Source organism: Erpetoichthys calabaricus, chromosome 17, assembly GCF_900747795.2.
Source record: "Erpetoichthys calabaricus chromosome 17, fErpCal1.3, whole genome shotgun sequence".
Lineage (NCBI taxonomy): Eukaryota > Metazoa > Chordata > Cladistia > Polypteriformes > Polypteridae > Erpetoichthys > Erpetoichthys calabaricus.
The window spans coordinates 89,219,909-89,234,036 of NC_041410.2; the positions used below are offsets into that span (position 1 = coordinate 89,219,909).

General features: G+C 46.8%; 1 protein-coding gene and 1 pseudogene across 1 annotated transcript in view; one reads left to right on the top strand and one right to left on the bottom strand.

Moving 5' to 3' along the window:
* adamtsl3 (ADAMTS-like 3) overlaps positions 1 to 14,128 on the top strand; it is a 537,604-nt gene that overhangs the window by 502,401 nt on the left and 21,075 nt on the right. Inside the window, exons 24-26 of the mRNA XM_051920411.1 lie at positions 6,443 to 6,625; positions 9,759 to 9,878; positions 10,197 to 10,409. Coding sequence (XP_051776371.1) covers positions 6,443 to 6,625; positions 9,759 to 9,878; positions 10,197 to 10,409 — 516 coding nt within the window. The remainder of the gene's footprint in view (positions 1 to 6,442; positions 6,626 to 9,758; positions 9,879 to 10,196; positions 10,410 to 14,128) is intronic.
* LOC127526116 (40S ribosomal protein S23-like) lies at positions 2,369 to 6,417 on the bottom strand (annotated as a pseudogene).

A 14,128-nucleotide genomic window follows, 5' to 3' on the forward strand; every position in this document is an offset into this window, starting at 1 on the left:
TTTGCTGGTACTGCAACTCGCGCATGTGTCACATTAATTTCTGAGGACCTGCTCAGAGGATGAATCAAATGAACGCTGGGAACACGCGGCAGCCATGATGCGGGGCGGATACTGAGCGTGAAGTATAAATGAGCCCTTAGGTGATGCAGTCGGAACATCTGCTGTCTTGTTGCTGCGGCTGCTGGCGAGCTGCGTGTTCTGCTTGTCGTGCTGCGCATCAATCGTTTAAAAGCCCGTACAGCAGCTGTCGTTTTGCCACTTTGCGTCTCTCCCACTCACATTGTGAAGGCGGGGGGCTGAACGCACGCTAAGGAGTTGCAGTCGGATCATCTGCATTCTTGCTGCTGGCGAGCTGCGTGTTCTGCTTGTCGCGCTGCGCATCGATCGTTTAAAAGCCTGTACAGCAGCTGTCCTTTTGCCACTTTGCGTCTCTCCCACTCACATTGTGAAGGCGGGGGGCTGAACGCACACTAAAGAGATGCAGTCGGATCATCTGCTGTCTTGCTGCTGCAGCTGCTGGCGAGCTGCGTGTTCTGCTTGTCGTGCTGCGCATCAATCGTTTAAAAGCCCGTACAGCAGCTGTCGTTTTGCCACTTTGCGTCTCTCCCACTCACATTGTGAAGGCGGGGGGCTGAACGCACGCTAAGGAGTTGCAGTCGGATCATCTGCATTCTTGCTGCTGGCGAGCTGCGTGTTCTGCTTGTCGCGCTGCGCATCGATCGTTTAAAAGCCCGTACAGCAGCTGTCCTTTTGCCACTTTGCGTCTCTCCCACTCACATTGTGAAGGCGGGGGGCTGAACGCACACTAAAGAGATGCAGTCGGATCATCTGCTGTCTTGCTGCTGCGGCTGCTGGCGAGCTGCGTGTTCTGCTTGTCGCGCTGCGCATCGATCGTTTAAAAGCCCGTACAGCAGCTGTCGTTTTGCCACTTTGCGTCTCTCCCACTCACATTGTGAAGGCGGGGGGCTGAACGCACACTAAAGAGATGCAGTCGGATCATCTGCTGTCTTGCTGCTGCGGCTGCTGGCGAGCTGCGTGTTCTGCTTGTCGCGCTGCTGTCCTTTTGTCTAGTGTGACATCAAAGTGTCTTCCGAGAAGATCACATCTCGTCTCCCTCCCAAGATTATTTTTTATAATAGAGAGATAAGACCATACAACAGCAGACCTGGTACGCCTTAAAGGCAGATCTTTCCCCGAGAGCGTCCGTCCAATAATTTGATTCTAATTCAACCACAGTGTGCGCACGTTCTTGGTTGTCATGACTAGAAAGTAAAATGTTTGCACAAAGATCTTAATTTTCTGTAAAGAGCAGAAAGGGAGAAGTTGATGGCAGCTGGACCCGAGTGTAGGGGGCTTATGGGTATTAAGAGGGCATTTAGAGGTCATTCTTTGCTCGGAAGTGTCGGCGCTTGGAGCCGTAGGTCGGACACTGTGCTCCCGAGAGCATCACAGCAGTTTGTTTGTCATGACACAAAGACAAAGACGAAATAATTCAGAAATAGAAGTGAGACATTTTTCTCAAAAAAATAACATCTTTCTGTCAGCACCCCCATCAGTTGTTTTATATCGTGTGGTAGGAAACACCTTGAGGTTCCTTGGGCAAATCTTTCTTTCATAAATATTTCTTTCTGTGATTGACAGCCCATGGTAACCCGATACTTTACGAGGGGAGCCCACTGGGGGCTCAAAAATAAAAACCAAACTGAAATATTTGTATACATTCCCACAAGGCTGATCTACACGTCAGGCTCTAAGGCCTAATCACGGCAATTGCTTGTAAACTCTATGGAGTTGTATTCCTACAAGCAGTAACACGATCCTGTGCTGCCTTTCTAAAAATTAAAAAAGGGAAACCTGAGCGCATGAGGGTAGCTGCTGATGGAGCGGTTATTGCTACTTGGCCCCGGGTTCAAATCCTAGCCTGACTACTGCTGTAATACACTCCGCTACCTAAGACCCTAAACAGTATGTTGCCATAAAGAATTGTCACCTCCTTGGAGTTTTCACGTTTTTATTGTTATACAACTTGACTTTTTTGACACTGATGAACAGAGAAAGACCCTTTAATGTCAACGTGAAGACAGATCTCTGCAAAGTGCTCGAAATTCATTAATAGAAATAGAATAGAAAATAGAAAACACAAGATGGTCACATAAGTATTCACCCCCTTTAACATGACACCCCTAAGTCATCGGTGGGGCAGCCAACTGGTTTAAGACGTCCCATCAGTGGTCCGGCAAGGGAGCAAGAGGAACGGCACTTCGAGGGGTGCATCGTTCCCACCACTGAGCAGTTTTAAAAGAGCGGGGACGTTCGTGAGGAGGACATGAGGAAGATGGAGGTTCGGCTCAGAGCATCCCAACAGATGCTAAAGGACGGCCGGGGGAGAAGGACTGCAGCGTTTGGCACCTGCACTGGGTGAGCCGGGGAGCTGGAAGGAGAACGTTAAGCTGACAGGAGGCGGGTTTTAGGTTTGGATTTCATTAAATGTATTGCGATGGATGGCGCACATGGGTGGGGCGTCCTGGTCAGGGTTGGGTGCAGAGAACAATAGGCCAGTGTGATGAAAAGTAGGGGAGGGAGAAAACCTGATTACATGCTTCACTTCCCCGATACGCTAGATGGCAGCATCCCTGGCCTAGGATTACTACACAGACACCCACAGGGCATGCTGGGAATTGTAGTTCAGTAGGGCAGCCCTTTTTCCCACTAAATAAAAGCCACATGTTGTGCTTGAACTTGTGTCTGGTGTCTGCTGTGTCGGTTGTTGGGGAGCTGATGAAGGTCCCCTTGGTGGTCACACTTTGTAAGGTGTGGAATGGTGGCTCAGTAGTTAGCCCAAGTTCAGCTCCCAGCCTGCACTGCATTTGCACACTATCCTTATGATTAGTGATTTAGTGATTTTTTTCTTTGAATGATTTTGAATGAGTTTCCTCCTTAGTGATTTTTTCCTTGAATGTGCCATTTGCCACTCAGAGATGTCTGGATTGCCTCACCTGATGCCTCTTAATTCAGTTGGTGTGGGTGTTTGTGCCCTGTGATGGACTGGCATCAGGGTACTGTTGGGAAAGGCTTCAGCACTCCATGACCCTGTTACTGTATTACAAAGATTATGAAAATTGACGGTCTAAAAGGCTATTTGTTTGAGCAAGGTCCTTTAAAAACTTAGAAACACTGCAGATCATGTTTCATTTCTAATAACAATTGAAACAAATCTCTTTCCTCTGTGCAATACAATCTCCTTTTATTCCAATAAGATAAGACAAGAATGTTAGCAGTGCAGTTTTAGTGCAGCTGCGCCCCCTAGTGGACACTCCCCACCTGTGCAACCCTTTAGCCCAGCTGGTGCAGGAGCAGCAGTTCCAGATGTCTTGCAGTGAATAGAAGGAGCACACGTCTCGATCCTCGGTCAACAGCAGCATCTGTGTTTGTCTTGTGTGTCGTGGAATGTGGTGGCCGGCAACATCTGAGGCACCCTTGGCAGCAGATTGTGGGACGATCTTCAAATTTCAATGCGCTCATTCCCAGGGTGTTTATATTTGGAAGAAAATGTATCGCTATGCACAGAATGCAAGACCTTAGCGTTACTTCCAGATTTAACATACCCACACATTCAACAAGTCGTCCATGAGGGGGTTCAGCCTTGGGTTCAGCTGGGTCCTTGTCTGGGACAAGTGGGAGGTTCACGTAAATCTAAAGCTAAGAGCTGCCCATTCAGACCACAACAACTCCAAATGTCCAGTTACCCTGATGTGACTTTGGAGTCGTTTGCGTGATTTGTGTAACATGGAATTGTTAAAGTCGCTTCATGCGAGTTTGGGTGGCAGGGCAAGAACTTATTTTGGCAACATTGGGCGCAAGGTATGGGACTGGCACAGGTCGCATCCACACAGAGTCAGTCACCCGCTGCCCTAACAAGCTCACCAGAGGGTATACAGTGCCCATGAAAAGTATTGGTTCCCTTGGAGGTTTTTACATTTCATTGTTTAACAACATTTTTTGACGCTGATCAACAGAAAACATCTCGCTAATGATCTTTGCCATGAATTACAAAGCCTAAAACGCTCAATAATTGATGACGTAAGTAGTTCACCCCCTTTAATGTGACTTCCCTAACTCATCACATAATGCAGTCAATTGGCTTAAGAAGTCACCTCAGTGGAGGTCACCTGTCTGGGATTTTAACTTGATTGTCATCTAAATGAGCCTGATCTGGAAGGGCCAACTTATGGTGAGTCAGTATGGTGGGCTAACCTACATGACAAAGACAAAGGAACACAACAAGCGGCTGTGTGAAAAGCTCAAGTCAGGGGATGGAGACGAGAAAAATCACTAAGTGAGTGAAATGTGCAGTGAAATCAGTCAGGAAGAAAATGGAAAGAGCGCAGGACAATGGGAAATGTGAAAAATAAAGAAGACGACAGAGAGAGAGAGGCCACCAAGAGACCCCTGAGAACTCTGAAGGAGTTACAAGCTACAGTGGCTCAGATTGAAGACAACTGTGCGTGGGGGGGTCTTCACCAGTCGGAGCTTTATGGGAGAACAGAACACACAGAAGGTCCAGAGGAGACCCTGAAGGCACCTGGAAGAAGGTTCTTTTGCTCCACCCAAAAGTGATCTTTTTAACATGTCACCTACCCAAAATATTTTGCAGTGGCGGCTGAGAAAAAAATCTAATCTCCGTCGTTTTGTTTATTTTAATTTAAATCAACAATTTTATTCAAATTTAAATGCAGAGTGAAATTAACATCTTGGTCTCTCCTTCTTGCCAAAAGAGAAACATTGGCAACCTTCACAACCACCAGGGATATCTCCCATGGCATGGCTTTTACGACCAAACCCAGCAAGCAGAACTTCATCGTTTTCCTCAAAAAAGTTCAGACAGCCATCATTGGGAACAAAAGCTGTGTTCTTCTTGCCATTCTCGATAAGCTGGACTCTCGCACGCTTTCTGATGGCAGAGTTAGGCTGCTTGGCTTCAACGCTGACTTTTTCCAGAACGATGCCTTTGGCGTGAGAAGCTCCTCCAAAAGGGTTGGCCTTTTAGGGAAGTCCCCAAGTTGGCCTTCTTGTACTGCTTGTCATGCCACTTCTGTTCATGGCGGTGGTTGACGCAGCTTTCTAGCAGTAGCGGAGTCCCCTGCACTTGCCCTGAAAAAAAAAAAAAAATGGAATCTCTGGTTTTCATGCAGAATTCCGATATGATAGAATCCAATAGTGAGCGGTGCTCTACAACGACCAACGATGTGAGAAACGTCCGTGGAACTGTACGTAATTGCCAAACGGGCATCCCGACTAGGAAGCGGAATGGTTCCTAAGGGGACGGACAGACAGCCTGGACAGAGAAGGAGATTCCTTACCCTGACTTGAGGCTCTGGGCAAATGGACTGGCGTCCCGACCTGGACGTGGTTCTTGCACCCTCTCTGGACGTGGGGGGAGAGAAGAGAAGGACAGGGGCGGACTGTGTCTGAGGGTTGCTTATCCCCCCCAGGTGCTATAGATGGCAGCAGCCCTCCATATCGGCACCCACTGGGAAACTGTACGAGTTGAATTTGAACCCTGGTCCAATGTGCACTTGGCATGTGTCTGAGTCTCATATCCTTCTGAGCTTATGCTTAAATGCTGATGCTGTTATATTTATTATTCACTATAATAAATGTATTTCGTGTTACTTTATATAACCCCTGTCATGGGCGGCTGGGTGCCATACCCAGCCGGGACTCTTATATAGTGCCTCTGCCAGCAGAGGACAGCCACCCTGGTTGCTATGGGGGTCACGGGAACCCTATAGGGGCCTGTGGCCACCGCCAGGGTGCGGGTTCTGGATGCTGAAGCCCTGGAAGCCAGCACCTATGCCACACCAGGAAGTGCTGGTGGAAGGTATTCCAGGGTCACCAGGAGTGCTTCCGGTTGCTCAGTGATAGCACTGCTGCTTTGCAGTGAGGAGATTGTGGGTTCGCTTCCCGGGTCCTCAATGTGTGGAGAGCACTTTGAGTAGTGAGAAAAGCGCTATATAAATGTAAAGAATTATTATTATTATTATTCTTTCTCTGGTGTCTAAAATTCCTGTTGGGTTAGGGTTAGGGTTAAGTAACATATACAAATAATATGTTTGGGTCGAGTATTCCTTTAATTTCTCTTCCTCTATGTAGTCTGCTCCCTTTATTGTATCCTAAAAAAAACATGTAAGGTCGAGCAGAGCAACCCAATCAACCCGGGTGGTGCGACAGCAGCACTGCCACGTCTTTCTGTCACGGATTTGTGTTCCCGTGAGGTTTCATGTTCCTGTTAGCTGCCCGTCACTCTACCAAGGAGCTCTTAACAAAGCAAATGCTTACGTTTTTTATTATTTTCTTCTCGTCAAGCCCAAACCCTTTAAGTGGGTTCTTGTCATACAGCATGTTGTTGATTTGCATGTTTCTGTTTGATCTTTCACTTTAGGGGTACCGCCGCCCACCATAAACTGGCATCGAAAAGAAGGTCTCCTGAAGGGAAACATGGTTCTGCTTTCAAACGGATCTCTGTCACTTCATAACGTTTCTTTTGAAAATTTCGGAACGTATTTCTGCGTGGCAGCTAATCCTCTGGGAAAAGCGACAGCAGCCAGTGCTCTCCTGGTGACGGGTAAGTGGCTTTATGGCGTCATTCTGAGTTTGGTACGTTGGCCTGAAAGCAACCAGATGTGATGTAGAACTCACAGCAGACATTGTACCTTCAACTTTTTAATGATTTTTATATTTTATTTGTATATTGTTTGCCTGGGGGGGGGGGGGTGTAAGATTTTGAATTATTGGGTCCACAATGGAAAAAAAGTTCTTAATCATTTCAAATCAAGTATGAGAAGTATGGTGAGGTGCTTCACACTCAGGAGAGGCTACTGTAGCTTTGAATTCCTGCCTGGTCGTTGTCTGCATGGATTTGTGTCCATCTAGGTTATTCTGTAGGTGCTCACGTTCCATAATCCAGTAATGTTCATCTCTAAATCTTTAATGGTGCAGATGTCAGGTCAAGTCAGGTTGGGATGCATGCACTGGTACAGCACATTGCCGCACCCACCACACAACAAAATAGCTTGGGGTCCTGGTTGGCAACCCCCCCAGGCCGACACACAGTCCACCCTCTGTAAATGAACATCTGTCTACCGCAGCCAGGTGTTATGTCGGCACCTCCTTGGCCTGTTCCAGCCACTTGGGTCCTCATCAATGTGAATCCTTTGAGGTGGATCACCCTCTGGGAATCACGCCACATGGCCGTAGTGCCGTAACTGATGGTCCCTCACAATGCAGGTCATGTGCCTCATTTGGGACTCCACGAACAACACAAAGTCAAACCAGCGGTACCCAAGAATTCACTGGAGAGACACAGTACCAAACTGTATCCGGCCCTGCAAGCGTTCCTCCAATTTGCAGGGAAATCATGGAGGTTGGTGGCAGGATTGGCACTCCAGCCCCCATAAAAAAGCATCACACAACTCTGAGATGCTCTGCGTGGGTGTAGCTCCACATTGCCCTCAGGAGCCCCATCCCTGGAAGAGACAAAACCATCGGAGAGCCAATAGGGTCAAGGACTGCTGGGGATCAGAACTAGTGTGGTGCTGAGGCATTACCCGCTGCACGGTAGCACTCGGGTTCCCAGTTAGAGGTGCCCCATCATCCGTAAAGGTGCATGGAACGTCTTCACAGATGTCACTGGTCACAAAACACCATTTGGTTCACAAATTTTGGTGCAAAGCAAAACTCTTAAGTTTCTCGTTTTCTCACAGATTCATCACTAAAAAGAGCTGACGGTACTAAATTGAAAGTGAAAGCAGAAGGTTACTGTAAAGATCTCACCAAAATGACATCACAACTACTCAGTTGCATGGCCAATAAACTAATAGCCAACTGATTGTGTGTCCTGTTGTTCCAGGGTAGTCATTCACTTTCATCCATCCACCCATCTAGGGTCAGCTTAAGAGTACATTGTGTCCCTTGGCAGAGTCATTTGCAGCCTCCCAAAAAGATCATATCCGTAACTGAAATCGGGTGAAGGAGAAGGGGAAGTCCACCTTGAAGACTGGCACCCTTAGCAATTGCATATGAAATCCAACAATGGGGTTGGGGATCCCCCTAGGGGATCGGCGCCTTCACGATTGTGATTGCATTTGAAATCGACTAGTTTGGTCTACCCTGGTGAGTGGTGCCATCATGATCACATATGATGAGATTAATGCTCTCTCAACAGTACATAAAATTGACTCGGGATATGGAGGTGGTTGCCTTGGGGATCGGCACACTCACATTTGCAACTGCATATGAAATCAATTAGCTTATTCTCCCTTGGAGAGAGGCACCCTCGCGATCGCAAATGAAATCATGTGGGTGGGGGATTCACCTTTGAAGATTCACACCCTCCCAAATATTTAATAAAATTGAGTAGGGGGGTCCACTTTGGGACCCACACACTTGCAATTGTGATTGCATATGATTAGTCTCCCTTGGAGAGCGGCGCCCTTGCGATCGTATATATGAAATCGGGGTTCACCTTAGAGATTGGTGCCCTTCCAATATATATAAAATTGACTCTGGGGCAGGGGGGGTCCCTTGGGGATTGGCGCACTCGTAATTGTGATTGCATATGAAATCGACCAGTTTACAATTCTGACACTTGGATTGGTGAAAGGTCTTTGGTTTTGAGCAAATACTCCGTTTTGTTCTCCTTTCGTATTCTGATCCTGAAATAAAAATCATCCTGCTTCGGCAGAACAGTCCTATGTGAGGCCTAATTTGGGTTTTACAGATTGGTCCAACTAACTTCTCCCTTTAGGACACAGGAGGTGCCATCTCATTCTATAAAATCTTCAAAGGTGTTGATAAAGTAGATCCAGTAGAGTTCTTTCAGCTTAACGGTGAATCACGTACTTGAGGACATCAGTGGAAATTAGGGCGAAGAGTGTTTAGGACCAACGCCAGGAAGCACGTCTTCATGCAAAGAGTTGTGAGACTCTGGAACAAACTACTGAGACATGGAGTTGAAGAAGAAACCTTGAGAACTTTCAAGAAGGATCTAGATGAGATATTGGGAAATCAAACGAGCGGCAAACGGACTGAATGGTCTCCTCTCGTTTGTCAAACTTCTTATGTTCTTATCGAGGGAACTGTATAAGAGAGGTGAAGAAGAGAGTGTAGGCAGGGTGGAGTGGGTGAAGAAGAGTGTCAGGAGTGATTTGTGACAGATGGGTACCAGCAAGAGTGAAAGGGAATGTCTACAGGACGGTAGTGAGACCAGCTATGTTATATGGGTTGGAGATGGTGGCACAGGAGACAGAGCTGGAGGTGTCCGAGGTGAAGATTTGCATTGAGTGTGACGAAGATGGACAGGATTAGAAATGTGGACATTAGAGGGTCAGCTCAGGTTGGACGGTTTGGAGACAAAGCCAGAGAGGCAAGATTGCATTGGTTTGGACATGTGCAGAGGAGAGATGCTGGCTATAATGAGAGAAGGGTGCTAAGGATAGAGCTGCCAGGAAAGAGGAGAAGAGGAAGGCCTAAGAGAAGGTTTATGGATGTGGTAAGAGAGGACATGCAGATGATAGGTGTGACAGAGCGAGATGCAGAGGACAGAAAGATATGGAACAAGATGATCCACTAACGGGAGCAGCCAGAAGAAGAAGTCAGGAGATGGTTAATATAATAGAAGATTTCAAACATGTTTTCCTTTGACCTCGCTCTGCTTTTTCTGAACCCTTTTTTGACCTTCATTTATTTTTTTTCTTTAGCCCTGAAAGCACCAGCTGAACCTTCTGTACCTCCGAGAGACAAGGCCAGAAAACGAATCATGATGGCATCGCGAGTTGGCAACTACATCTCTGTGAAACCCGGCGATTTGCTTCGGTTAGGTAAGCCCTCCCATGTGCGTTCTGTCGCTGGCATGTCTGGGTAATGCTCCTAACTGTGAATTTCCCCTTGGGATTAATAAAGTATCTATCTATCTATCTATCTATCTATCTATCTATCTATCTATCTATCTATCTATCTATCTATCTATCTATCTATCTATCTATCTATCTATCTATCTATCTATCTATCTATCTATCTATCTATCTATCTATCTATCTATCTATCTATCTATCTATCTATCTATCTATCTATCTATTTAACTGTAGTCCATTTCTTCTTCTTTTTGTTGACCCATCCAAATTATCCTCTCGTTTTAGGTTGCCCTGTTCTTACCAACCACAAAAACCCCATCCACTGGCGCTTGCAAAACCAGACCATGCAGAAGGTTCCAGGCTTGCAGTATAAAATACTTTTGGCAGGCCGAGTCCTCGAGGTGAACACTCTTTTTGGACGGTTTTATGGCAGATATCAGTGCCATACATCCGTGAACTCGCAGATCATGTCAGCCTGGGTCAGCGTCAGTCTCGAAGGTAGGTCACCGCGTAAGCGTGTAACCCGAATGATTCGTTTTCAGAAGATCTGACTGTGGCCGTGAGTGACTTAGTGTAAGATATTATGGTATGGGGTTTAGTTATGAAATTCCATTGCAGAGTCACCAAGTGCCTATGTCTCTCCATGAAGGGGGTCTTCACACTTTGTTTTTCTAGCAGTTTTATGAACTCTGGAGTGATTTCCCCCATAAACAGGAATACTTTTTTTCTGTTACAGTCGTGTGAAAAAGTAAGAACGTGTTATGAAATGTGGACATATCAAGATTTGATCTTTATTTAAACTGCATTTATAGATAATATACCAAACATGGGGCCACATTTACATTTTGTAGCCCATTGTAGACTTTAAATAATCAGGTGGAAGATGAAAGTCCACCTCTACCTTTCCCATTTCCTCAAATTCCTCCAATTAGAACCGGGTACAGCTGGTTTGAACCTCATTAGAAAGGGTCTAGTCTGAGTGGTCTTATTTAAACCACTGACATTTCGTTCGGTTGGCTCTTTGTTCTTGAAGTAGGTGCCATCCAGAGCCGGTCAATCCATTTGCTAATACAGGTGGAAGCCTAGGGCACCATCATCTGAGGGGCACCATTTATGAAAGTTAAGGGCACCAAAGTGCGTGCTGTTAACCAGGGGGTGGTGCTTATGAAAGGAAAAGTGCGCACACTTCATACACCAAGGGGGTGAAGTCCATGGTATATTCACAAAGGGGCACCATTAGTGCTACTGAAGGTGTATGTACCACCAATGGAGACCCTGTCCCTCCAGTCGTCTAACTCTGATGGCACTGAGTGGGCACTGTGGCACTTATGAAAGTCAAAGTGTGCATACCCCAGACACCAAAGGGCGCACACAATCCTTAAAGTCCACTGTATGTACGCAAAGGGGCACCATTTCTGCTACTAAAGGGGTGTGCGCTCCAAACACCGAGAGACCTCGCGCTTCCAGTTATTGAACTCTAATGGTACTGAGTGGGCACCCAGCGATGCTTATGAAAGTCAAAGTGTGCATGCCAAGTACGCTAAGGGGTGCGCAAATCCTTAAAGTTTACTTTATGTACACAAAGGGGCGCCATTTCTGCTACTGAAGGGGTGTGCGCTCCAGATCCCAAAGGAGACCCCACTCTTCTAGTTGTTGAACTCTGATGGTACCGCATGGGTGTCACTTATAAAGTAAAAATGTGCACTCTCCAAATACCAAGGGGCACGCACTCCTTAAAGATTGCAGTATGTACACCAAGGGGTGCTATTACTGCTACTGAAGGGGTGTGCACTCCGGAACCCAAGGGAGACCCCAGTCCTCCAGTCGTTGAACTCTGACGGTACCGAGTGGGTACCCAGTGCTGCTTATGAAAGTCAAAGAGGGCTCTGTACACCAAGGGGAGCGCAATTCCTTAAAATCTGCTGTATGTACATAAAGGGGCGCCATTTGTGCTACACCAAGGCACCCGAGTCGTCAAACTCTGATGGCACTGAGTGGGCACTGTTACCTGCTGGAAAATAAAAATGTGAATGCTTCATACACCAGGGGGCACCAGCTCCTTGAAGCCCACAGTATATACAAAAAGGGGCGCCATTTGTGCTACCTAAGGGATGTGCACTCTGGACACCAAGTGACTCTAGTCCTCCAACTCTGATGGCACTGAGTGGGCACTGCGGCGCTTGTGAAAGTCAAATTGTAAATGCTATGTACACCAAGGGGTGTGCACTCCTGGCATCAACTGCCAGGGCCTTTTGATAAAATAGTCCAATTTGAATCATTGCATCAGTTACTGGCAGGCGCAGGTTCAGAATGTATGTATGTGTATATATATATATATATATATATTGTGATGCCCAGGGCACGTACAGCCGCCCTGTCCCCGACAAAAACAGGCAGGACACCACTTGCCACACAGCACACAATTTATTTACAGTTCAACACAACACAATCCCTTTTATCCCCAGTCCTTCCTCCACTCCTCTTCAGGTTTTGTCCTCTTCCTCCCGACTCTGGCTGTTCACTTCTGGCGACTGGCCCCTTTTTATAGTATACCCAGAAGGACTCTGGGTGCCCAACGAGCTTCTTCCAGCCGCACTTTTGTAATGCAGAAGGGGCCCGCACTCCAGACACCAAGGGGGGCAGTGGTAACCGACTACCCACTATGGACAATGAGAGCCGACATCCGTCCAAGTGGGCCTCGACTGGCACCGCTGTTTATCCCCAAATGAGTTCTGTGAGGAAGAACTTTAAAGACGTCTATGAAGGAAATGAACAAACAAATGGAAATCAGCCATTCCACTGCCTAGAAGATCATCTACAAGTGGAGAAGACCCAACAACACCAGGATTCAAACCCAGACCTCCAATCATTTTAACATCAAACGTGAATAAACTCATAAAGCTTTAAATTTATGACCCTGTTATGCCCCGGCTGTCGATTTCATTCCGGTCGCATAGTCAGGGGGTGCATAAATTTCAAGAGTGCCGGGACCTGCTTTACCCCTGAATGAAAACAAAACAGCACCAGGGCGTAAGGGTTACATACTTTGTCAAGTCTGCTTGCAATTAGTCGTTTATTTATTTATTTCTTTTCTCGGCTACCCGATGACTACATATAAGATTGAGAGAACACCAGCGTCTAGGAGGAATGTGACAAGATGTTAGGAATTAGGAGCAAAGGTAGAGCGCTTAGCACTAGCCACAGTCAGACCCTCCATGGCCAGTAAGAGCCCCTTCTCGGCTGGACTACAGACCTTTAGAATTGTATTTTTTTTAATATAAATCCATTTTGTGTATTATAAGTTTAAAGGTTTACTTACGGGACTGAGTGAAAAATATTATATGTGAAAATGTAAGTTTGCTCCATGAGATGTTTTTTGGAGCCATCAAGAATGCTTAGATCGTCATTTAAACATTGTTTTTAGATCAAGGTGATGTAATTGTGGTCGGGAGTTGGAATGGAAATTTGACTTTGCAAAAGTTTATTCTATGAAAAATGAAAAGAAAAAGTAACCCCCCCCCCACACTTGGCACCGATAGCTGGCATTTCTTCTAACCATTGTGGCCTCCAGGGGGCACACCAGCTTCCCACACTTAACACAGACAGACATTGGGCACATGTCTTTCTGTTGATGTGGGAATCGCTTCCCCTTCCTCTTCCACCGAGGCACAGTACAATAAAGCACCAGGCCCAAATAAAGCGGCGCACGACACTTTGCCTTCTTTTCCTTCCTCTTTCAGTCTCTTTCCGCGTCTACTCTTCCTCCGACATTCTTCGTCATCGTCATCGTCTTCCTCCTCCCGACTCTGGCTCACTGAATGAAGGCAGGTGGCTCCTTTTATGCTGCACGTGGGAGAACTCCTGGTGGCTTGCTAGTGAGGTCTGGAATCACTCCAAGGTGTGGTGGAAGCCTGAAGTTGGGGGTCTACAGCTCCCCCTGGTGGCCCACTCCAGAACCCCAACAGAGCTGTTTCAATCTCCAACTCCCATGGAGCCCTATGGGAATATGAAACGCTGCCATCTAGCCCTCCGGAGGTGGCAGTGCCCCCAGTTCTTCCTTTATTAAGGTGTCCCAGCCTCTGACATCGACTCTGAGAAAGTTCTTCCCCACTCCTTCAGTCGTCTGACGTTTGGAGGTGTCTTGCATGCACAGCCCTGTTTCAAGCCCCATATACCCCACCATTCATCTCAATGGGATTCAAGTCCATGGCTTTGAC